The sequence below is a fragment of the Boleophthalmus pectinirostris genome, unplaced genomic scaffold (assembly GCF_026225935.1).
Source record: "Boleophthalmus pectinirostris isolate CB_2022bp ecotype Guang Dong unplaced genomic scaffold, ASM2622593v1 HiC_scaffold_17, whole genome shotgun sequence".
NCBI lineage: Eukaryota > Metazoa > Chordata > Actinopteri > Gobiiformes > Gobiidae > Boleophthalmus > Boleophthalmus pectinirostris.
Genome location: NW_026571115.1, coordinates 6,161,879 through 6,188,718, shown reverse-complemented (window position 1 = coordinate 6,188,718; position 26,840 = coordinate 6,161,879). Strand labels below are relative to the sequence as shown.

The 26,840-nt window shown below is 42.2% G+C and overlaps 1 protein-coding gene across 3 annotated transcripts in view; it reads right to left on the bottom strand.

Annotated features, from left to right (window-relative positions):
- Positions 1-1,110: 1,110 nt before the first annotated feature.
- Positions 1,111-26,840, bottom strand: part of LOC110167849 (neuronal-specific septin-3-like) — a 61,431-nt gene continuing 35,701 nt past the window's right edge. For all 3 annotated transcript variants that reach the window (XM_020933244.2, XM_020933245.2, XM_055152529.1), the window contains exons 2-11: positions 21,532-21,691; positions 19,716-19,999; positions 11,928-12,056; positions 9,671-9,752; positions 9,098-9,235; positions 8,214-8,331; positions 8,020-8,115; positions 5,289-5,385; positions 4,628-4,679; positions 1,111-2,435 (exon numbers count right to left, since the gene is read on the bottom strand). In XM_020933244.2, coding sequence (XP_020788903.2) covers positions 2,240-2,435; positions 4,628-4,679; positions 5,289-5,385; positions 8,020-8,115; positions 8,214-8,331; positions 9,098-9,235; positions 9,671-9,752; positions 11,928-12,056; positions 19,716-19,999; positions 21,532-21,691 — 1,352 coding nt within the window. In that variant the 3' untranslated portion in view covers positions 1,111-2,239. The remainder of the gene's footprint in view (positions 2,436-4,627; positions 4,680-5,288; positions 5,386-8,019; positions 8,116-8,213; positions 8,332-9,097; positions 9,236-9,670; positions 9,753-11,927; positions 12,057-19,715; positions 20,000-21,531; positions 21,692-26,840) is intronic.

Below are 26,840 nucleotides of genomic sequence, written 5' to 3'. Positions count from 1 at the left end.
TTTCTCCCCCGGTAATTCCACTCATTGCCGGAAACTAAACCAGTTCTATACTAGATCTCAACCAGGTCTAAAACAGTCTAAAACCAGGACTAAAACCAGGTCTAAAACAGTCTAAAACCAGGACTAAACCAGGACTAAACCAGGACCAAAACAGGACTAAAAGCAGGTCTAAACTAGATCTAAATGGGATCTAAACCAGGTCTAAAACCGGTCTAAAACCAAGATTAAACCAGTACTAAACCAAGACTAAAACAGGATTTAACAGGACTAAATCATGCTGCATGGACGTGTCTCCTCCTCTTCTATCAATAATATTTTTAATATGGTTTAGTAAAGTCTGGGCTTTTCATTTTCTTTTAGCAGACAAAACATCTTATGTTACGATATCCTCACCTTTGCTACTCAACAGCAAATCAAGTAATCCAAAGTATTCAGATTACGTTCCTCACTTTAAGTAATTTAATGGATTACGTTACAAACTACATTTTGGGGTATGTAATCTGTAATCTGTAGGGGAATACATTTTAAAAGTCACCTTCCCAACACTGCTGTTACTCCACTCTAAATATAAATATACACAATTTGTCTTAATGTGACTCAGTTCTGTATGAACTGATCTGTATGAACTCTTATTATCTGACTTGTAATATTTAATTTTCTGAAATCAACTGTAAATACTTTGAAACAAGTTGATTAATCTACAGCTAATTGGCGTTAAAAAGTGTACTGTTTTAACTAACTGAAATTGTTTGTTTTGGGAGTGTAATATTGCAGTTTCCTATTCAAAGTAACAGACAGTGAATGCCACACAGCTGACGCCATGGTCAAAGTATCTGTAAACAGGGCATATTTTTATTTTAGAAAACGTTTTGAATAAAATTTCTCTCATTTCAATACTTTCATCACATTCTTTTTTTTACTTTACTTGAAGGCGCTGTACCCAATTTTTGAAGTGGTCCAAACTTATTCCTCACTTACCTTATGCATTCTGAGTGTCGTAAATATTCAGCACAATGAGTACATAAGCATTTTTCTCAAAGGTCAGTGACTACCAACTAGCATGCTAATGTACACTTCCTGATATGCTCAAACACACGGGAACAAATCAGGTACCGGGCCATTAAGTAATTTTAATCTGTAGTACAATTTTGAAGTTAATAATCGTGAGTACGACAAAAGCTTTGACAGATATATTTACATTGTTGAATAGTTCTGGTTTATTCTTTAAAAATACAAAAAAATATTGTACGCTGTATCTTATATTTCTGAAGTAAAAGTACTACAAACAGTACTAAAGAGTCCAACTGGTCACCCTGTACGGTGTATTTGATTATCTACATGTCTTTAATATTAGATCGAACATAAAAACTGCGGATACATTTGTGGACCTCAGCACTGCTCTGATTGTGGTTTGTCGTCACGGTAACGGTCAGTAGTATTGTTGATCCAGTCTGCTGATGTTCTTTGCATCATAAACGTCTTAATTATCACATTTTATTAACATTTTAACATTATCTCTATGAAAAGTATGTAAAATGTACAAAAACAAAACAAAACAATCACTAACTATACTCCCATTGTAAAAATATGGGATGAATATAACAAAGTCTCTATCTATCATCAAAATATTTACTCTCTGCTCTGATTGGCCTGGAGCATGGCAGGGGGCGGAGTCACAGGTAGGTATCACTCCTGTGGTTGGTCCGTGCAGGGGGCGGAGTCAGAGAGGGTGGGCTATTGTTGACCATCTCTCATCTGATTGGTCAGGAGAGATACAGGGGACAAAAGAGACTCTCACTGCTCTGATTGGTCCAAAGCGGTGCAGGGGAGGAGTTACAGAACGCGGAGTCACAGGCGTCGCTCTCCTGATTGTGATTGGTCCAGAGCAGAGCAAAGATTTTATCTGCTTTGATTGGCCCTGAGTAGTGTGAGGGGCGGAGTCACATGGGGTGAAGTCACTCAAATTTGGCTCTCTGCTCTGATTGGACTGTAGAATTATGGGGCGGAGTTTCACGAGGCAGGTCCACAGGGGGCGGAGTAACATGTAGATGGGCAGGATCACACCTGGTTCTCTGTTCTTCTTGGTCCGTAGTATTACATCGGGCGGGATCATATTTGGATGGGCGGGGGTCACATTTGGCTCTCCCCCTCACGTGGGTCTTGAGCCCCGCAGCAGAGGGTGGAGCACAGGGTGCGGGGTCACATGCAGGTGAGCGGGGTCACGTGCAGGTGGGTGCGGTCACAGCTGGCTCTCCCCCTCACTTGGGTCCTGGATGCCGGAGCAGAGGGTGGAGCAGAGGCTGGAGCACAGGGGGGACCCGGATGATGGCAGACCCAGCTCGCTGAAGTCCACGTTGGCCTGGTTGAGTCTCCGCACACGGTATGTCTCATACAGGATGTTATGGGTGACGTCCTTCAGGTCCTGGAGGTGAGACCTGTCCACAGCACAGACATCCATGACATCATCACTCAATATGAGGGCTATAACAGGACTACACCAGGTTTAAACTAGGACTAAACCAGGTCTAAACTAGGGCTAAACCAGGTCTAAACTAGGACTAAACCAGGTCTATACTAGGGCTAAACCATGTCTAAACTAGGGTGAAACCAGGACTAAACCAAGTCTATACTAGGGCTAAACCAGGTCTAAACTAGGACGAAACCAGGTCTAAACCACGACTAAACCAGGTCTAAACTAGGACTAAACCAGGTCTAAACCACGACTAAACCAGGTCTAAACTAGGACTAAACCAGGTCTAAACCATGACTAAACCAGGTCTAAACTAGGACTAAACCAGGTCTATACTAGGGCTAAACCATGTCTAAACTAGGGTGAAACCAGGACTAAACCAAGTGTATAGTAGGGCTAAACCAGGTCTAAACTAGGGCTAAACCAGGTCTAAACTAGGACTAAACCAGGTCTATACTAGGACTACAGCAGGACTAAACTAGGACTAAACCAGGTCTATACTAGGGCTAAACCATGTCTAAACTAGGGTGAAACCAGGACTAAACCAAGTGTATAGTAGGGCTAAACCAGGTCTAAACTAGGGCTAAACCAGGTCTAAACTAGGACTAAACCAGGTCTATACTAGGACTACAGCAGGACTAAACTAGGACTAAACCAGGTCTGTACTAGGGCTAAACCATGTCTAAACTAGGGTGAAACCAGGACTAAACCAAGTCTATACTAGGGCTAAACCAGGTCTAAACTAGGACTAAACCAGGTCTATACTAGGACTACAGCAGGACTAAACTAGGACTAAACCAGGTCTGTACTAGGGCTAAACCATGTCTAAACTAGGGTGAAACCAGGACTAAACCAAGTCTATACTAGGGCTAAACCAGGTCTAAACTAGGGCTAAACCAGGTCTAAACTAGGACTAAACCAGGTCTAAACCACGACTAAACCAGGTCTAAACTAGGACTAAACCAGGTCTATACTAGGGCTAAACCATGTCTAAACTAGGGTGAAACCAGGACTAAACCAAGTGTATACTAGGGCTAAACCAGGTCTAAACTAGGGCTAAACCAGGTCTAAACTAGGACTAAACCAGGTCTATACTAGGGCTAAACCATGTCTAAACTAGGGTGAAACCAGGACTAAACCAAGTGTATAGTAGGGCTAAACCAGGTCTAAACTAGGGCTAAACCAGGTCTAAACTAGGGCTAAACCAGGTCTAAACTAGGACTAAACCAGGTCTATACTAGGGCTAAACCATGTCTAAACTAGGGTGAAACCAGGACTAAACCAAGTGTATAGTAGGGCTAAACCAGGTCTAAACTAGGGCTAAACCAGGTCTAAACTAGGACTAAACCAGGTCTAAACCACGACTAAACCAGGTCTAAACTAGGACTAAACCAGGTCTAAACTAGGACTAAACCAGGTCTAAACTAGGACTAAACCAGGTAAATATCACTGCAAAACCAGAAAAGAATGCAACTCCAGTTTGGAACTTTAAAAAACAGGTTTAAAAATCTTTCTTCACTTTTTTCACAGTTTTGTGTAAAGTGCCAGAGGAAGTTCTCTTAAAGAAGGGGTTCTCAAACTGTGGGTGAGGGTCCAAAAAAGGAGCACAGAGTGTTTCAGTGCAGTTTGCTTGGCTTTGTATTAGGTAGATCATTTTGACTTGGTCATTTTGTAAGAAAAAGTGTGAGCACCCCTGGTCTACACACTAGCACATTCAACTCTCCAGTCACTCATCTTTTTGCAGTAATTCATTTTTCCAGCTGGTGGTGCTGTTGTCTTTTACAATAACAATAAGAGGTAACCATAAATCAAATTACTATATTAGTTACAAAAAGTACATATACCAGAAGCGGTCCATTACACACACACACACATACGCGCACACACACACACACACGCACGCACACACACGCACACACGCACGCACGCACACACACACACACACACACACACACACACACACACACACACACACACACACACACACACACACACACACACACACACACACACACACACACACACAGTGTTGATACATGAGGAGAAAGAGGAAGAGAAAGTGACAACCACACATGTAGTAGCACGTCCAGTAATAACTTGGAGCAGTAATAATAATAATAGAATAAGTTGTTCATTAGTACTCGCTGTAGTTCTGACCTGATGAGCAGATCTCTCAGATGGGAGAATTCACAGTGAGCCGCGTTTTCAACTGTGGAAAAACAGAAGTCATGAGTTAGTTTGTCATCTTTTCATACAGGGCTAAGGAAGTGTGACACAGTTTTGAATGTGACAGAAATAAAATGTATGGAAACAAGTACAAGTTCATCCCTAATTTTGTTTAGTGGAAACTGACGATGGGCTTTTCCAAGATAAACTCAGACAATATTTTTGGTCTAATATGCCAGGCTGATTTTGTTCATTTCCCCCTAAATATCTCAAATGAATTTAGTGTGAACTCAACCACGGCCTTGTTTTACCACAAACTGGAGACAGGAGCAGTGTAGTGACAGTTGTGCAGTGCCTCTGTGGACTAACTGAGCCAATAAAAGAAACGAAACAAAAGAAGACAGATTTAGGTTGGCCCAAACTAAATATCGCCCTCTGTTGGAGTCACTGTGTATCACTGGGCTGTCATTAAGTGTCTGTGGGTGCAGTAGGTCCAGCGGAGGTTAGTGGTGTTAGTGGGTGTTAGTGGGAGTTAGTGGAGGTTAGTGGGTGTTAGTGGGTTAGTGGTGTTAGTGGAGGTTAGTGGGGTTAGTGGGTGTTAGTGGATGTTAGTGGGTGTTAGTGGGTGTTAGTTGCAGGAAGTCGGGTGTACCTTCGATGATGCCCCACTTGGTCTTGCGTCCCAGGACCTTGTTGCCGTTGACTTGGTGCTCTCTGTCAGTGCCCACCACCGCGAAGGGGATACACTCCTACACACGCGCGCACACACGCACATGCACACACACACACACACACACACACACAAATATAATTAGACAAATGTCCTTTGGGATAATAAAGTATGTATATAATCAAGTGTTAGACCCACAGACTGTATAAAAAGTGTTCTACATGAGCGTGACGTCACCACAGCCTTGGAATTTGAAGCCAGGCTCCATAGTTGGAAATCTGACCGTGGGTATCAGAGCAACCACAAGAGCCAATCATGATTGAGGTCATTACATTTGCCCGCCCTTCTCACCGGAGAGCAGGAAGGGGGCTTAGCAACGTAACGCACTCAAACCCGTTGCTAATGCTAGCGGGAGTGACCTCGGGGAATGAAGGCGTCTGATTGGTCCGTTATTTATGTTCAGATCTTAATTTAGGAACAAAATAGAGAAATGTATAATTCAGGATTCTGTGTCGTGGGTTAATACAAACATTTAAGACCAAAATGACAAGGCTTACAGCAGCAGGTCCAGAGAGAGGAGCCACAAGGCCAGAAGGAGCCAGAAGAGCCGCCTGGCGCACTAGCGCTTTAGCTTTGTTCATTCATATATACAGGCTATGGTTAGACCCAAACCCAGTCAAATCAATGGGCCGAGCTGAATATCACATGTCTCTAGATGAATCTGGCCTGGTGAGGCACTTCTGGTGGCTCTGCCCATTGAGCATGTGCAGTAGTGCTCTTTTCTCATGTGGGCAATGCTGTTTTTAAGAAAGCAAAGCATTCTGAACAGAGAAAAAGTTTAGAATATAAATGAGGTAAAAATTTGCACAAAATCCAAAGTTTTTGAAAGTTGTATGTGTCCTGTCACACAAATGCATGCAGTTTGTGCTCTATGGGAAAAATCCTTTCTGGGTTGGGGGGATTTTTTTCACTGAGATAAAAGTGAGTGTCACTAAACTGGACAATGATCACACACTACACGTGTGTGGCAGGTTTAAGTTGGCATTACAACTGTTCTCAGTAAAAGCTCTATTTCATTTCAATATGTTTCCTTCATCCCAGGGGACACACATGCACACAATAATAAACTAACAGTTACACTTGGTCTGTGATACTGGTAATGATCTGGGTTACAGGACATGACTGATGTTTCAGACTGTATTTGAATCATCTCGAAACACAGAGCTCAGTTCATACATGTGGACTCACGGAGACATGTGGACTCACGGAGACATGTGGACTCATTGAGACATGTGGACTTAGGGCTGCCAATCGTCCCTTGAAAAACAGAATCGTCCCGTATTCAGAAACAAAAGTACACGTCCCGTATTGAACTGAAAAGGGATGCACTTTGTCCTGTATTACCATGAGAATCAGAAATAGTGTGTAATCAGTGGAATGCACTTCATAAGAAAATGTACAGTAAAGGTATTCTCAGCCTCTCCTGCTCTGTGACATATGAGCTAACAGCACACACATCCCACTCATCATCTCATTGGTCGAGGCTGTTTGGCTCTGAGCTCTAGCTCGGCTGTGGACTCCGAGATCCGGCCTGGCCGCGTGCTCCGAGTCTCCGCAAGATCCGAGCTCCGCCCCTCCCGTGGGCTCCAAGCTCCATTTCTCAGGTCTTTTCTTACTCCTCTTTCAGATGTCTCCAAGGCGTCCAAATAGAGGTGTCTAGCGCTTTTTTTGGGGGGGGGTGTCACTGATTTACCCAGATACCATTGGAAAAAAAATTGTGATTGGTCCATTTCTATTCCGTTATATTAACCCTTTGTTTCCCAAGAAATATCAGTCCAAGTTTACAACAGTGATCTAGAAATTATGACTAATGTAGTGTTTAATACTCACTGAATTAAAAAATTAAAAATTATATTAGTAGTACAAAAATGTATTGAATATTTGTTTGGGGGCCTTCACTGAATACCTTGAAGGCCGTAAGGGTTTCCCTCTGTCACAAAGCAGCATGGACGACAGTGCCACCAACAGGGCTTTACAGTGTTCTGTTGAAATGGGCTGTCCCGTCGAAAATGAGCTACCTGCAGCCTAACGTAGGTATTCTGCCACAAATCTATCACATACATGTCCATGTTTACACACTTAACTGGTCAAAACATACAATAAAACCAATACACTTTTCAAAATGTGACTTGTTACTCCACTTCTTGCCTAGGAAGATCAAATGGACGGCATTTACAATGGAACAGCACTTGGGGGGTGTACGCATGTGCAGTAGTGCTATGTAGCTCAAAACAACGGGTAGCTCAAATCGACAGTACACCAGCCCTGCCAATGAGGTGTCCCTTACTTATTTTTCAGGGAGTTGGCAACCCTATGTGGACTCATGGAGACATGTGGACTCATGGAGACATGTGGACTCATGGAGACATGTGGACTCATGGAGACATGTGGACTTATTGAGACATGTGGACATGAGACATGGAGACATGTGGACTCATGGAGAGACACATGTGGGCTCATGGAGACATGTGGACTCATGGAGACATGTGGACTCATGGAGACATGTGGACTTATTGAGACATGTGGACTCATGGAGACATGTGGACTCATGGAGACATGTGGACTCATGGAGACATGTGGACTCATGGAGACATGTGGACTCATGGAGACATGTGGACTCATGGAGACAGTGCTCTGTGCTCTTCTCGCTCACCCTGATGCTGTTGTTGAGGACGCTCTCCTCGGGGTCCTCGTCGTACTCTTTCTGGGGGTACACCTGGATGCCGTTAGCCGCTAGGTCCTGCCGGATCTGTGTCAGAGCACATGGGTTAGCGTTAGCACCAGATCACATGCTACAGACAGGTTAGCATTAGCAACATTGGACCAAAGTGCTCCAGACGGACTCACTCTGTGCTTAAAGTCCAGCCGCTCGTCCAGAGTTAGAGTGTCAGCTTTAGCGATGACCGGCACGATGCTAACGATGCTCCCCAAGTGTTTCATGAACTCCACGTCTATGGCCCGTAACCTGCAACACAAACACTTCTTATTGTCTTATTTTACACACCACATTTAAAAAAACAACTTTAAAGGTGCAATGAGCAACTTTCTATCTGCTTTTCTCCATACTGGAATGTTCCACAGAACAGAAAGACCTTAAAGCTGCAAAATCCACTTTTCAGACTTTGTAACCTTCTTGTAGCTGTTTCCTTCTCATTGACCCTCTCAAGTTGTATTTGGAGTGATTCAGGCATGTTTCAATCATCTTTCTCACATTACTGATTAATCCCTGTTTTTACTTCCACTGGTACACCCCCACTGTGACGTACACGCCGCGACGTACACGCCGCGACATACACACTGTGACCTACACACTGTGATGTGCAGCTCTCTACAGGAGGGGCCGCATCTTTTTGTTGTCATGACGTTTACAGTGACGTCAGCTTCCATCGGGCACTGCAGTTTTCAAACGCAGAAGTCAATGTACTTGTTTCTTTTATTAAGTTGTTTTAGATGAATATTGTGATTTCAAAAGTTCAAATGACATGACACAGCACAATAGGTCTTCTTTAATAGTAACTCAAAAATACCTTGAAAAACACATAATTTTAACTAATGATTGTAATTAGACTTGGTTATACACACACTTGTCTCTTAATGAACATTCTAGGCCATGCAATAACATCTCCATGGAAACAGAAAGTGACACAATGCCCCTTTAAGTTTTGATGTAATTGTAATGTAAGTAAGTCTTTATGTTAGTGTGAATGAGCTAAACGTGTGAGTGGTCCGACCTGTGTCCAGTGGGGGGCAGGAAGTAGACGCAGCAGTGCACCCTGGTGTCTGGAATGCGGCGTTTGCGCGTCACGTTGAGCTCCTCCCTCAGGTACTTCTCATACTGCTCCTGCACATAGGCCACGATGGGCTCCCAGCTGCAACACAACACCATGGACTGAAGAAGACATGTATGCAGATGACACACACTGTTTTTATGTCGACAAAGGAACTCATGACATTACTCGTGACTTTGGGGCCAGTTGCTATTTTTTATTTAATTTTTTTAACATTAACTTGGTTGATTGTCAAAAATATTAATTATACTGTGTCAAATGTTCCCTGAGAAAAATCACACATGGGCTCAGTGTTGTGTGTGTCTGATCCCATACAGTGTGAAGCCTAAATTTATTTATGATGTACCACCGTGTATTCCTTTGATTTCAGGAAAGCAAGTATATTCTGAAGGAGTAACTGTACCAGAATACAGTTGTACCAGATAGTTTTGTGAATAAGTGTTTTTAGTACATGTATGTAGTTACTTCTCGACACTGTACACTGACAGATAGCTCAGACAGCAGACATGTGCTCACCAGTTGTTGTTGTTGATGTGGTCTCCAAAGCCTGGAGTGTCCACCACGGTCAGCTTCATCTTCACACCCTTCTCTTCAATCACTGCACAGCACAGGGACAGTACGTGGGTTACAAGCACTGTAGTAGTAATAGTAGTATTAGTAGAAGCAGCACAAGTATACTGTCATCTGTTCATTGTGTCTCTGTCTCACTCAGAGGTGTGTGTGTTTGTACCAGCGACACAGTGACACAGATATAGACTGATATATGACTGGAGCCAGGATCGCACCGACAACCTCCAGGTGAAGAGATAATGTGTTCACAGCAGGGTGTCTGAAATCAGCCCAGCTCCCTTTGAATCCTAATGACACTTCATCCACGTGTGGCTCAGCAGGTAGAGCGCGGTGCATGTGCAGCACACCTGGTGTGTGTGTCATGGGGTCAGCTGAGTGTCTTTCCCATCAGCCCCTCCCTCCTGCCCCTCCACCCCCACCCCCCACAACTGCTCTCGCTCTAATAACACCCTCTGCTCTCACATAATGACAGCTTCACTTTACTTAGTCACAGCTCAGAGAGGCCCTCAGACCAGGGACCCCCAGACCAGGGGCCCCAGGTTGAGTCAGCACACAGGAATCTCCTCCAGCCCTTACTCTGCTCCACTATGATGTCCTCTGTGGCTAACACAAACAGAAGGTTTTAGATGTGAGTGTTTAAGATGGTTCATCGTTTGCTCTACAGCATTAACTCAAGAATCTGAAAGGACTCGGCAAGAAACTGTGGCAGATTTGAATCCGGCTGTGGAGGAGGGTCAGTGTGACTGATCATTCAAAGAAATGACGTTTAGGAACAGGGTTTTATGGCTCTGATCAGCGTTAGGGTTTTAGGCAGAGCTGTTGATCTGATGTACCAGCACATCATCTCCACAAGAGACCAGCACATGAGCACATCTCTGAACGGTACAGGAAACTGGACTCTGTTACTACTCTGTAATAATTATTATGAAACAGGCCATCAGCAGATGAAGCCCACAGGCCACAAAATGGTTCCTCTGTCTAAACATCTACTGGAAACACTGGTTCTTGTTTAGTTCCTGGTTTCTAAACCAAATCAATAAATGACAACAGCCAAAACTACAACAGCACGTTACCCACACAACCTGACCAGGACCACCAGAACGAAAACATAGGGGCATTTTCAGCTCTTTTCTCTGGACTGGTCTTCTCACAGGTGGGACATGTCTCTGGTCCTCTGTCACACATGTGTCCACACACATGTCCACACACATGTCCACACACATGTCCACACACATGTCCACTGGCTGAGGGACACACCAGCAGCTCTCCTCTGTCCTACACATTCTTTCCCTTTTTCAGACACTTTTTGAGAGCATGTATGTGTGTGCTGATATGTGTGTGTGCGTGTCCTCGTCTGTGTGCGTGTGTGCGTGTGTGTGTTAGTGCTGTCTGACAGCTTGAGTAAACGTGTCAGATGAAAGTCTGTCAGGTCCAGGTTTAGTCTGATGTCTAAATTTGGGCAGAGTTCTGCTGAAAACTCAAACACAGCATCTCTCAGGTCACACATGTCACAGACGTGGAGGATTTGAGTTTATGATCTCGTAAATGTGACTGTTGGACGTGAGAGTGTGATGCAGAGCGTGAGTTTGTCCTCTGGTCATATTTAGTCTGGAGCGTCCTGTCCTGTCCTGAACACCTGTGAGCTCAGACAGCGCCAAGTCAACAAGTGTCACACGGAGAATTTTACTACTTTTATTTAGCAAAATGGTCTTTTCAGAGCTTTGTACTTTCTTGTCATTGACCCTCTGAAGTAGTATTTGGAGGGATTCATTAGTGTAATCTCTTCTGTATTTCTCTGATCTCCCTGTTTTCAGCTCAGCTCACAGTGACATACACATTTTCTTCTGCAGTTTTATTTTCTTAATCAGTGATAAACGTAGTGATGTTTTGTCACATGTAAATCACCGTGTGTGGTTTGATTTGTTCAGATGCTTCACCTTTGACTCTGCCCACACCATAATGCTGCCCTGTGACTGGTCTGAAGCACTGTTGGCCAGGCCCAAGAGCAGGACCCTGGCCAGATGGATTCTCATGAGTTTGTGAAGTGGACACATTCTCTGCTAGACTGTCAGAAGAAAGGCTGCTAATGTGCACCGTCTGCCACTCTCACCACCACCAACACACAACACATCCATACTAGACGATGGGGCAGAAGTGTCCTGCCCAAGGACACCACATCACACTGAGGGGTTGTAGTACTCACTGTGGCTGACGGCGTGGATGCGCACAGTCTTGGGGATCTTCTCGTGGTGCAGGCTGGAGCAGGACTTTCTGCTCACTCTGGATTTAAACAGAGTGTTGACCAGAGTGGACTTCCCGAGACCGCTCTGACCTGCACACACACACGCACACACGCACACACACACACACACACACACGCACACACACACACACACACAGAGTTTAGGATTAGAATTAAGAACTTGTGTAGTCACTATACTAGAACTTCATACTCAGTGCAATTTCGACACCACAATGAAACAAACAACTCTTTATACACTCTTTATTGACACAATAGAATGTGATTTTCAACATTAGAGGTTGCAGAGAGGATTTTTTAAGGGAAGAGAAATACAGCGACACCCCTTTTTCAAATGGTGTGCATGCGTGACACCACCTTCCTCACCCACAGCTTCCTCAGTAGAAACACCTCCTCCCACCTCTTTACTCTAGATTGTTTACAGTCAGTGCACGTTCAGAATTACTGTTGAAGTGACCTGTCTTAGCGTCTGTTTTTAGCCCCTTCGTCTGCTTCAGTCACGCAGTCGCTGGAAGGAATCTCCAAGAATCACCTCAGTTTGTCTTCGCTACTTTTCCCCTTCTCTTCTTCTTTCAGCGACCTCAAAAAACGACTTTCTTTTGGGGCGAACTGATCGTGGATTCTCCTCCACCATCGCAACAAACTCTGTGCAAATTGCGAGGAAGCTACAGTTTGAAAAAGCCTCTAAAAACTGCTGCATAAACCACGTAATCCCGGCACGCAGGCGAGTCATTTACACTAGGGAGTTTGATTGACAACCTAACGGCCAATAGATAAAGAGGGAGCCTCGTTTTCTATTGACCTAGTTGACATGTTTTCATTCTTTTTTTTTTTTTGTCATCATAATTACAAGGCTGCTGCATCTCTGTAATGGTATTTTAAACTTTCACTGACAATTTGAAACTAAAAAAAAAAATCCTCCATACAACCTTTAAAGCAGACAAGACCTATTGTGCAAAATAGATTTTTCAGAGCTTTTAACCATAGTATTTTCTTCTCATTGACCCTCTGAAGTTGTATTTGGAGTGACTCCTGCGTGTTATTAATCTACTAATCTAAATTTAAATAAAAAAAAAACAAAAAACAAAGATTCAAGACGCTGTTTTGCCGATCTACCCACGTTTTCACCTCCTCCGGTACACACCCACTGCTCTGTTCTTCTTCGTTGTCCAATTTTATTTCCTTGTTTCTTTGTTGTTTTGTTGTTCTAGATAAGTAAGTACATGACTTAAAATGTTCAGATGATAACATAATGATCTATAAGTGTCATAGATTATAACTTTCTGTTCTATTCCCATGTGTCCAGTGTTGGGAGGTTTACTTTTAAAATGTATTCCCCTACAGATTACAGATTACATACCCCAAAATGTAGTTTGTAACGTAATCCATTAAATTACTTAAAGTGAATAACATAATCTGAATACTTTGGATTACTTGGTTTGCTGTAGAGTAGCAAAGGCGAGGAAATCTTCACATAAGATGTTTTGTCTGCTAAAAGAAATAAAAACTAGAAAAGCACTCAGAGAGCGCAGACCTCCGCCAAGGACTACCCCCATTTTTTATATAAATTGCGATAAAATCAGTCTTCTGGATCAGATCCGGATCAGCCTTTGGAATATGAAAGAGGATCCCATTGTCCATCCCTGAGTCAAATTTCATGGGGTTTGGTCAATAATTAACCGAGATATTGAGAAACAAAATTTTTTGGCCCCATTTACCACAATGTTAACTAAAATTTCAAAGTGATCCAGAATCCAGGATTTCTTCCAGATCACCCCCAAAATGAAATAAATTCTTCCTTTTCACATTTCCAACAAATCCTGAAAATTTCATCAAAATTGGTCCATAACTTTTTGAGTTATGTTGCTAACAGACAAACAAACAAACAAACAAACAAACAAACAAACAGACAAATGCCGGCAAAAACATAACCTCCTTGGCAGAGGTAATAATAAAAAGCCCAGTCTTTACTTAACGAAATTAAAAAAAATATTATTGATAGAAGAGGAGGAGACATGGTCTGCACAGCATGATTTAGTCCTGTTCAATCCTGTTTGAGACATGATTTAGACCTGGTTTTAGTCCTGCTTTAGTCCTGGTTTAGACCTGGTTTAGACGCGGTTTAGATGCGGTTTAGTCTTGGTTTAGTCCTGGCTTAGTCTTGGTTAAGTCCTGGTTTTAGACCTGGTTTAGACCTGGTTTTAGTCCTGGTTTAGTCTTGGTTTAGTCCTGGTTTAGATATTGTTTAGACCTGGTTTTAGACATGGTTTAGTCCTAGTTTAGACCTAGTTTAGACCTAGTTTAGACCTAGTTTAGACCTGGTTTTAGACCTGTTTTAGACCTGGTTTGGACCTGGTTTAGACCTGGTTTTAGACCTGTTTTAGACCTGGTTTGGACCTGGTTTAGACCTGGTTTTAGTCCTGGTTTAGTCTTGGTTTATTCCTGGTTTAGATGTGGTTTAGTCTTGGTTTGACCTGGTTTTAGACCTGGTTTAGATGTTGTTTAGACCTGGTTTAGACCTGGTTTTAAACCTCATTTAGTGTCCGGCAATGAGTGGAATTGCCAAAAAAAAAAAAAAAAGGGGGATATAGCCCAAAACGTGAAAACAGGAAAATACCACCATGTAATCCATTTATTTCAACCAAGTAACTGTAGCCGAATACAGTTACTCATAATTTGTACTCTGATTACATAACTCTGGTAGATGTAATCTGTTACTCCCCAACACTGCATGTGTGTTATATGTGTGTGTCCTCAGTGTGCAGTAGGTTCATGTGTGTGTACTAGTCTATGTGCTCTGACACTTGTTCTGATCCAACTCAACATCATTCTAAAAACATACAGGAAACTAGGGCTGGGTATCATTAAGAAGTTACCGATACGATACATACCTCGATACACAGGCCACGATACGATACATATCTCGATACAGTGCACTTTCAATTCGATATGATATATTTCAAATCGATTCGATACGGTTCAATAAAAATAAAGACTAAATGATGGCTGTGATACTAAAAGTCTTTGTTAAACCACTTCTTGTGCAAAGTTCATATGAAACACAAACATTTGAATCATCAAAACAGTAAAAAGGTCAAATGTGTCGCATAAATAAGTTTCCTTTCACTCCCCAAGCAACAAAACTGTAGCTGCAACAAAATAATTTAGTAAAACACACCTAAAAATACTCTTGGTGAAATATCGATACAGTAGCCCACGATATCGATACTGTATCATCACATTAAACGATACGATATATCACTATTCCGATATTTTTGCACACCCCTACAGGAAAGGTTCATTTAATATCAGTACTTGCTCAAATGAGGATCTAGTCTCGATACTTTTAGGAATCCTATTTAGAACAACCAAGAACGACCTGCACTTTGTCTCATCTACACAGTGTTGGGGAGTAACAGATTACATGTACTGGAGTTACATAATCAGAGTACAAATTATGAGTAACTGTATTCAGTTACAGTTACTGTTTCAGTGAGTGGTAATTGGATTACAGTTACTTTGTTAAAATAAATGGATTAGATGTGGTATTTTCCTGTCACATTTTCACATTTTGGGCTAAATCCTACATCTCCTTCCGTACTGGGCAGACGCCACCGTTCTCCTGTGCACCTCTAAACCAGAACTAACACCAGGACGAAAACCAGGACTAAAACCAGGTCTAAACCAAAACTAAAACCAGGACTAAATCCAGGACTAAAACCAGGACTAAACCAGGTCTAAACTAAGACTAAAACCAGGTCTAAACCAGAACTAAACTAGGACTAAACTAGGAACTAAAATCAGGACCAAAACATTTTATGTGAAGATTTCCTGGTCTTTGCTTCTTTACAGCAAACAGTTGTTTATTCATGGAGACTTGGGCTCAACAGACAATTTGAAGAGAACAAACAAGAATTTTCAGGATGTAGTCACTACATTCGTGTAGTTTTAAAAAGCATGACAATATCAAGTAATCCAAAGTATTCAGATTACATTACTCACAGTAATTTAATGGATTACGTTACAAACTACATTCTGGGGTGTGTAATCTGTAATCTGTAGGGGAATACATTTTAAAAGTCACCTTCCCAACACTGCATCTACATGCAGGTCAAAGGTCAAAATGACTGAATATGACTAAATATGCAATTACTCCAAATATGTACAAGGCTGTTTTTGCCCTCTAACTGCAGGGTTGTTCAACTTGTACCTCCAGTTTTATCAGCCAACATTATCAGTGTGTTGTTGTGTCTGGAACAGGAAGTAGACCAAACCACTTCCTCCTCAAGACGTGGCACTTCCTGTTATAATTTGGGGCACACAGTTTTGCACCAGACGTGTACAGTGCTCAGAAGGATCAATGTACTTTAATCAAACTGTAAAAAAAGACTACATTTAATAGACTTCAGTTATCTGTGAACCAGGGCTTAAAGAGGACTGAACCAGGACTAAACCAGGACTAAACCAGGACTAAACCAGGACTAAAACCAGGACTAAACCAGGACTAAAACCAGGACTGAACCAGGACTGAACCAGGACTAAACCAGGACTAAACCAGGACTAAAACCAGGACTGAACCAGGACTGAACCAGGACTAAACCAGTACTAAACCAGTACTAAACCAGGACTGAACCAGGACTGAACCAGGACTGAACCAGGACTAAACCAGGACTAAACCAGGACTAAAACCAGGACTAAACCAGCATTATCCCATTTGGGGCCAGAGTGCATGGTGACTTTGACAAGACATTTTAGGGTTTGTGCAATTCCTTTATTGTATGTGACTATATCTTACTTTTGTACTCTGTTCTAATGTCATTTCCTCATCACAAACACACCTGGAGTTGTGTTTAGTTTCACTCACACACGTGTAACACACAAACCTGCACAGTGAGCCTGAGTTCTTCTCTCAAACAGAAATCACCCTGTTCCGCCTTGCGTTGTCATGTGGTGATACAGGAAATACTCCACACACCTTCATTAGAATCATGTGGATCATTTTAAAACTAAATGTAAAGGGAGCTGGTCATTTGAAAACTACCTCTACATGACATCACAAGGTGGAACAGAGTGTTTGGAGCTTTGGAGATGTACACAGACTAATAAAACGTGTAAATGAAACAAAACACAGCATCCAAGTGTGTTTTTGAGGAGGTAACAACATTATAACACAGCTTAAAACACACAAGAGTCGGTTTTGTGTAATATAGGAGCTTACAGAACCCTGATGATAGAAATAAAGAAATGGTCAGGAGCATATGTGAGTTGTGGGTTGTATTGCCTGCTCCATCCTGCCTCTTGTTTGAAGCTTTTGTGTGTATGTGTGTTCTTTCTCAATCATGCTGACAAGATAAATGCATTCTTTTTCCACTCTGATTCACTGATATTAAAGCTACAGTAGGTAACACATCGCCTGCACGCTTCCATGGAAACCAAACATTAAAAAACAAGCTTCCAAATATTGTGAGTGGAGATAGAGATTATAGAAGCTCAGAGTCGAGGGAAGAGCATCTCCATTCAAACAAGCAGGAGCAGACCTTCCTCCAGGCCAAAGAAGAGTCAGGTCTGTGGAGCTGCAGAGTAAGAAGATGATTTTGTGTGTAGAACTCAACTTTCCTTCACATGTTTGAGGTTTCCACTTCTGTTCAAGGAAGGGTTTGAGTGTTTCCTGACAAATATAGCCTCTTTAAGACACAGACACCATCGATCTCCCATCTACAACATCTGTCTCCATCTACAACATCTGTCTCCATCTACAACATCTGTCTCCATCTACAACATCTGCCTCCATCTACAACATCTGCCTCCGTCTACAACATCTGTCTCCATCTACAACATCTGCCTCCATCTACAACATCTGCCTCCATCTACAACATCTGTCTCCATCTACAACATCTGTCTCCATCTACAACATCTACAACCTCTGTCTCCATCTACAACATCTACAACATCTGTCTCCATCTACAACATCTACAACCTCTGTCTCCATCTACAACATCTACAACCTCTGTCTCCATCTACAACATCTACAACCTCTGTCTCCGTCTACAACATCTGTCTCCGTCTACAACATCTGCCTCCATCTACCAGTCCATCGTCAGAGCTCAAACAAAGAGAACAACAGGGGAGCAGGTCAGGGCCAGAGGTGTGAAAACACTCATTATGAACCTGAATCATTCCGTTAAGATGACCCCTCACATAGTCAAACAGAAACTGTAAACACGTAGGGTGTTAGCTTCAGAGCAGGTTCAGTGTAGTTAGCTCCTCCTTCAGCAGATATAAGGCACTGTCCACCAGCGTCTGGCCACAACTGAAGAAGCAGCTTGGATGAGCTGAGAGATTTTTTCGACCTAAATAAACGTTTGTCCAGTTGACAAATTGAATTTCTCCTTTGTGGTTTGTTATAATGTTTCTTCAGTTGCCCCTTTTTCTGTCCTCGTCCATCATGACTAAGAGACAAGTCCATTGTTATTATTGCTAAATAAATCAAATTGAATTACAGGAATTGTCCCATTTTCAGTGTCCCCAGTATCACAGAGGTAAAGTATGTTACCTCTAGTGCAGGCATGTCCAAACTATGAACCAAACTATGGGCCAAACTATGGGCCAAACTATGAACCAAACTATGGGCCAAATGTGGCTCTCAGACATTTTTTTCTTGGCCCTCAGGGTTCCAAGTGAATTGGCCCAAATTACCTTTGTATCAATTAAAAATTAACTTTTTACTGCAAGTTTTTTTTTTTTTTTTTTTTAAATCTACCCTGATAAAGCGAATATTTAATATTTAGTGTGTGGCTTTAATGATCTTAGCATGAATAAAGAGTGTTGGCTCATTCTAATGCACATATTTCAGTTCTTCACTGTACTGAGCATCAGTCTGTGGCCCTCGATCATCCCTCTGCTTCATCTGTGTTTAGATATGTGGCTCTCAATGAAAAATGTTTGGACATCTCTGCTCTAGTGGATAGATTATTTGGGAGAAGATATAGTCAAGATTTTCTACCTCAGCCTAAATTCATCTAAATGAGTGAATAAAGGTGATTCTCCAGTGGGAGCATTAATCGATGGCTCAATTGGCTTGTCAGAATGTGTTACCTTTAGTCAAAGCCTATTATGAGCAGAATACGACTGATCAAATGAACCACGCACATTCATATAAATGAGTTAAAATGTGACATAACTAAGGTATAATCACTGTGTGCAAACAGCATCAAACTCACGTCTCTAATCCAAAGAAATCTGTGTCAGACTGGGGAGGTCAGGGTCAGGGTTTGTTGGATCTATACCAGTGATTCTTAACTACAGGGCCGGGGCCCAAAGTAGGGCTGGGACCACCTCCTTGGGGGCCCCACAATCAGTACAACATAATGCATTTAATATGAGACAGGGCCCCAGGTTACTTGGTTCAGAAAAAGTTAGGGGCCAAGATTCAAAAGGAACCCCTGATCTATACAACTGTAAAACGTAAAAAAAAACCAAAAAACGTAAGGTCGCTTATTTTGACAGGGCATCCTGAATCGATAGATGTCACTGTCGATTTAGGCTGCAGGAGCTTAGTTCAACGGGTCAGCCCATTTCCACGGAACACCAGCCTGTTTAAATAAAATTAAAAAGTCAAGGTGTCACATTCTAACTGTAACTAAACTTTCATCCTACTCACAGAACTTGCAGAGTCGAGAGTTTCGTTCTATTTTCTGACACTCCCACTGTGCCCTTGTGCAAGACACTCACCCACCACCATGACGTTGAACTCGAAGCCGGCCTTCATGGTCTTGCGCCTCATCTGGTCCAGGACGGCCTCGATGCCCACGTACCCAAACAAGTCGGCCCCGCTGATGTAGCTCATGTCGGGGTCGGGGGAGGGGCAGTGGGGGGTCTGGGGGTCCGGGTGCACGCCGTTCTCCGGGTGCTGGGTCCTAGTGTCCCGGGGCCCCTCACTGTCCACCGCAGGGCCCTCGCTGTCCTGTGCGGGCCCATGGGTGTGGTTCTCATCCAGGACTGACATGATGACCGCCCTGTAACACGAGGGAGAAGTGTTATATTTATTTAGTTACATTTTAAAGCAGCACTGTGTAACTTTCTAAATGTTTTTCTGTTTTTGTGTGTTTTTTACATGCAGTTGAGCAGAATGTGTCCTGCCCCAGTCCAGATATACTGTATCAGCAGCTCTCGGGGTCAAAATAAGTGCACTGCAAACAGTTTAAAGTGGACTAGTTCCGGTTTTCACTTTGTATTTCTAAAAACAGTTTGATCACATGTTCAGCTTGTTGCTTTCATTATCTGAAACTAACAGTAGTTATTAAGACATGAGTCCTTGCGCATGTCTGTGTTTTACTTCTACTCAAGTAAGATCTGTGTGTATTTGCATTTTACCACAGTTTAGTTGCTGTTATGTTCCAGCTCGTTGGGTGAGAGAAGTAACAAAAAATAACCAAGATGTAAAATGGGATCAATTAAATAATGTTTAATGAACAGGGATGTATCAGGTAAATTAACAAAACTGACTAAATTATACAGAAAATAACCTAAACTAAGAAACAGAACAACAGAATTAACGAGTTTTGTGCCACAAACCGGGTCATGCAGGCTTACACAAAAACGAGGTTAAACTAAGGGACACACACACAAAACTAAAAAACAAGTCTCAAAGTAAAACCACATAAACCCACAAACAGAATCGAGCAACCAAATAAAAGAAAAGGCACAAAACAGAACTAAACTACAGAACTACAAACACAAACACTAAATGGCAGACTGCAGCCCCGAACAGGTGCTGCAGTCTCCTTAAATAGGGGGAGGAGTCTGGAGGTGAGGCGGGATTGGCCAGGTGTAAAGATACTCCACCAATCACGGACCAGGACTCTCACAGCAGGATTCAAAACAGCCAGCAAAATAAATTAAAGCACACAAAATAAATGACAACTGAAAGCCTGGAGCCGTAACAGTTGCTCTTATAAATGACACCGAAGCTGGAATGTTCTGCAGTACGTCTACTACCCTGTCAACTCAACTCACCATATCTCAATACAATGCACTTTCAGTTTGATATAATATATTTCAAATCGATTCGATATGGTTCAATAAAAAGTAAAGGCTAAATCATGCTGTGATAGTAAAAGTCTTTGTTAAATCACTTCTTGTGCAAAGTTCATATGAAACACAAACATGTGAATCATCAAAACAGTGAAAATGTCAAATGTGTCACATGAGTTTTCTTCCTCTCAACAACTGTTGCTGTAAAATAGACCAAAAAACACTCTTGGCAACATATCGATACAGCAGCCCACTATATCGATACAGTATCATCACATTAAATGACAGAATATTTTGATATTTCAATATTTTTGCACAACTCTACTCTCCACAGATCTGACCACTGGCCTGGTGCCATCTGCTGCTTGTCTCCATGGAGATAGATAATGTAATGTCATATTGTGGAACATTCCAGGCAATGCAATAACATCTCCATGGAGACAAGCAGGTGACAGAGCCTCCACCAGAAAAGCCCCATAGTGTATCTTTAAGTAGAGTGTTTGTCTGTGCTCACCTCTGCTCCGTGTGCTCCTGTCCCTGTCCGTCATGTCCAGGCTCGGAGCGGCTGCCGTTGGTGGTGGGGGGTGTGGTTGTAGAGGGGGCGGTGCTTATGGCAGTGGGTGTGGCCTCTGTGTCCTCCATGGGGACGTCACGCTCCAGGTCTCCGGCACTGTCTGCACACACACACACACACACACACACACACACACACACACGTTTAGATCAATACATAAGGACACAAAACACATCTTTTCAACATTATTCTGTTATTTTTGACTCTGTTCCATTCACCAGCAGCACCACACCTCCTCCTCACTCCAATATTCAGAGTCAATGACTTTAAAATGATTTAAACCACATCATAAAGCTGGATCATTGTTAGAAAAAAAAAGGCTTTGCAATATTTGGTTTGTGTAATCTGCATTTTTAGTGTCTGTTCTTTGCAGAACTCAGAATGCTCCACTACACTGCAAGTCCTCAAGTCCTTTTCATACGTGGCCTTTAAATCTGCCTCCTCACACGACTCATGAGGCCTTATAAAGACTCAAACACCTTTCCAGGGCTTGTGTTTAAAAAGACCTGTTCCTGTCAGGCGTCGGGACAGTCCCGCTCCTGTCAGGCGTCAGGACAGTCCCGCTCCTGTCAGGCGTCAGGACAGTCCCGCTCCTGTCAGGTGTTAGGACAGTCCCGCTCCTGTCATTTGTCAGGACAGTCCCGCTCCTGTCATTTGTCAGGACAGTCCCGCTCCTGTCAGGTGTTAGGACAGTCCCGCTCCTGTTTGGACATGAGGCTTCAGTCAGGATCATGATCTCCCTGTCTGCACCTGTCGGATTCTGCACGTGTAGAGCAGTGACACTAAGAGGATCAGTCTGCTCCTGTGTGTGCGTGTGTGTGTGTGTGTGTGTGTGTGTGTGTGTCACAGTGTAGACTCCTGTGAGCTTTGTCATAATACTGTTCCTCTAAAACAAACCTCGAGCTGAGTTTGGTTTCATTCACACGTTTGAGTAATCCTGCATATTCCGTCTTTCTCCCTCTGCACAGATCTCAACAGTCAGATCCACCTTGTGATGTCATCAGGTGTTGTTTCACATTTGCCTCAGACTCAATTCTAAACTTGTAGTATGCATAAACCCTGTAGAATGACAGTGGCAGGTAGTAGTAGTAGTAGTAAAAATACACTGTATATGTTGTATGTATGAGTATTGTTTGTCTTTGCACAAACTCAAAACGAAAGTGAATCAATCAGTCTTTTTCTATGACAGGAGCCAGTGTTTGAGCTCATCTTATCTCCAAACTCATCTCAGAGAAATGACCCAAGCTCAGGTTTGTTTAAAGTGCTTCACACTCAGAGAGGGAGTGAGTTTACTCTTTGAAACGATGCAGAAGCTAAATCAAATGTGCAGTATAATAAATATTATAATACAAATACTGGATTCATATTTTTTATTATTAAGATCTCCAGTGTGATTCTTCAGTGAATCAGAGTTAAAACTACAATTTGATTCTTTTAAAAAGTCAGATCAGACTCTGACAGTTCATATTTAGAAAAAGATGTGACTCATTCATGAACATCACATGAGTGGAGCGGTGATCCCCCACCCCAACGTGAAGGGAGGATCGATTCACACTCGGACCAAGGTCTGTTGTTTTGTCCTTAGGCAAGACACTTTACTCATGTTTTCATAGAAACATCAAACATTTTCTGTGCAAAATTGGTCAAAATGTCACAAACGTGCTCCAGAATAACAGACAGAGGAGAGGGTCAGCTGCTGTGGTCAGATTAGAAGGAAATCATCATCACCAATCATCAAGAAAATCAGTACATCTTAGTACTTGAGTAAATGAGATCTTACTGTAGCAGGTTTAGAATCAGATCTCCAGGATTTGCCGAGTGTGTTGCTTGTTGCATAACAGGCCCAGAGTTGGCAGAGTGTGCAACGTGGCACATGTGACTGTTAACATTAGCCCTAGATTAACTCTAAATCACACATAACAGTGTTGATTAAAGCAGTGGGCTAATTCTCACCTGTGCCTTCATCACGCCCTCATCATGCCCTCATCGCGTCCTCATCGTGTCCTCATCGTGCCCTCATCGTGCCCTGTGCCCTCATCACGCCCTCACTGTGCCCTCATCGTGCCCTGTGCCCGTGACGCTACAGTAAATGATCCACACACATCCCAGCTGAACACTGTGTGAGGCTGCACTGTTCTCCTCAAGGATTTTCATGGAAGTCAAATCCACAAATGTTTTTCTTCCTGATCAGTGACAAGCTCCATCCTCCAGCTACACCACCAGTGTTGGGGAGTAACAGATTACATGTAACAGAGTTACGTAATCAGAGTACAAATTATGAGTAACTGTATTCAGTTACAGTTACTGTTTCAGTGAGTGGTAATTGGATTATAGTTACTTTGTTGAAATAAATGGATTACAGGGCGGTAATTTTCAGTTTTCACATTTTGGGTTAAACCAGGACTAAAACCAGGACTAAACTAGGACTAAACTAGAACTAAACTAGAACTAAACTAGGACTAAACCAGGACTAAACCAGGACTAAAACCAAAACTAAACTAAAAACCATGACAATATCAAGTAATCCAAAGTATTCAGATTACGTTACTCACTTTAAGTAATTTAATAGATTACGTTACAAACTACATTTTGGGGAATGTAATCTGTAATCTGTAGGGGAATACATTTTAAAAGTCACCTTCCCAACACTGGCCGCAGATGGGACTTGACAATCCATGTTACCTAGCAACCAAACATGAAACAAGCAGTAATAATAGTTGCTTGTTGATTAAAGAGGGACTATTTGACTTCTTTGGGTTATTAACTATAACATGTCACAGATTTACATCACCACGTTCCTTTCACTGTTTTGAAATTTTGAATTCAAACAACATATTAACAGGTTTCAAGTTTTCAAGTTAAAAGTCGCTCCCCCTTCAGAGCGCCGTCACAGCATCATCAGCGTGAATCCCGCTAACGAAACTACTGCACATCGCATCAGGCCAAGTTGCTGTGTAGAGTTTTGTGTCACGTTTTTGTGTATTTACGGAGAGTTGGGAAGGTGAACGTAATCTGAATACTTTGGATTACTTGATTTGCTGTAGAGAAACAAAGACGTAAAAAAGATATAAAAATATTATTGATAGAAGAGGAGGAGACACGTCCACGCAGCATGATTTAGTCCTGTTAAATCCTGTTTTAGTCCTGGTTTAGATCTGGTTTAGACCTGGTTTTAGTTCTGTTTTAGTCCTGGTTTAGACCTGGTTTAGATCTAGTTTTAGACCTGGCTTAGACCTGATTTTAGTCCTGGTTTAGATCTAGTTTAGACCTGATTTTAGTCCTGGTTTAGACCTGGTTTTAGTCCTGGTTTGGACCTGGTTTAGTTTCCAGCAATGAGTGGAATTAACAAAATAAATAAAAAAATAAAAAAATAAATAAACATAATGTGGAAACAGGAAAATAGCTCACTGTAATCCATTTATTTCAACAAAGTAACTGTAATCCAATTACCACTCACTGAAACAGTAACTGTAACTCATAATTTGTACTCTGATTAACGTAACTCTGGTACATGTAATCTGTTACTCCCCAACACTGTTTATGCACTCATCTGCATTTAACACATACGGGTCGTTAGGACGTATCCCACTCACTCATGTTGAACTTATTTAGTCACACATTTATAAACTGTTTTAGTGCTGACAGCTCTCTAATGCTGTAACGTCATGTTCACCACACAGACAGCAGCGCTTTCTCCACTCCAGCTGCACGTGCATCTGCTGTGTTTATGAACAAAGAATATGTCTGCAGCGCACACTAGAGATCTCCAGATTACTCAAACATGCATGATTGACATGTAGAACCTCTTCCAGCAGGTTTTTGATGAGGGAACAACACTAGAACATGGGAGAAGCTTCAAAAAGTTGATTTTGCAGAATGCCCCCTGTGCATTTGGATTGGATTTTGTGTAGTGGTGAAACAGAGCGGCGAGTGCTGCTTTAGACCAGTCAAACCCAAAGTCTCCACAGCTGTGGCCCCCACCTGTGTATGTGTTGTACAGGGGCCCCGAGTAATAATGCAAACTCAATTCAACAACATGTCATGTTTTCCTCTCAGATATACATCATAATGTCTGTGGGTTTAAAGCTGCACTGTGTAACTTTTTGGTTGGGGTTCTGTCACTTACTTGTTTCTGTGGAGATGTCATTGCTCTGCCTGGAATGTTCCACAGTGTGACTTTAAACAGCTCTCTACATTTATTCAATTCCAGGTGGTTTTATAGTTCAAAAATACCTCGAAAAACAGATATTCTGACTGTGAGCAGGGTCGCCTCTCCACAGATCTGACCTGTAACTTGGTCTGGTTTGGTCTCCATGATAGAAAGGTTTATTGCCATACTGTGGAACATTCCAGAGTAGGGATGGGCATGATTAATCGATAATTGATCATTAAAAATTTCATCGATTACGTTAATTTTAATTGAGAAACCGAATGTAGGTTGTTGTGCGTAGTGTGACCAAACAGGTGTGTACATGTGTCTCTGCATCAGAAGGAGCGAGACACAAACAGTGGGTCAGTCTGTAACGTACCGAAGCACAAATGTGTATTTAACGATGATTTGTACAAGAAATTCCACACTTTCCGTTGCGTTCGGGACAAGTGTGAGTCCATGTGCACAGTGGATAAAGCAGCACATATGTTTCTGTGTCCAGTGGGAAAAAGTTAACCAGGTGAGAGTCGCTCAATGTCGATGACGAGTCCCCACCTCCCTCCCCCCGTACGGTGTCCTGGTTTTGACAAACGCAAATCTGGTCACACTAACCTGTATTCACCTGAGTCGTGTCTTTTAATCCGACAGAAATTTAACCACATCAGTGACACAAGAGCTGGAGTTTTATCTTTGCTGAGTTTATGCAAATTAGCGATGCGGTTTTAAGTTTCATTTCTGTGAGAGTTGCGCAAAACTGAATTAAACACATTATAATGTCAAATGGGCTGATGTGGCTCTAGAGTCGTTACGGTTTATATGTCGTAAAGTTGAATTTATTTATGCAGATTAGTAGTGCAGATAGTAATAATAATAATGATTATTTTAATATAAAAACGTTAATGATTAATCGATTGTTAATTCTCTCGATGATCGATTAAGAAAATTTCATCAAATGCCCATCCCTATTCCAGAGAAAGCACGGACAAAAGCATTTAACAGACCCTCCACTGGAAAAGTTACACAATGCACCTTTAAAACTCCCCTTTCTTTTATGCCTCTTGTGTGGACATCCTTTGGGGCCCCTGTGCAGTGCCTCGGC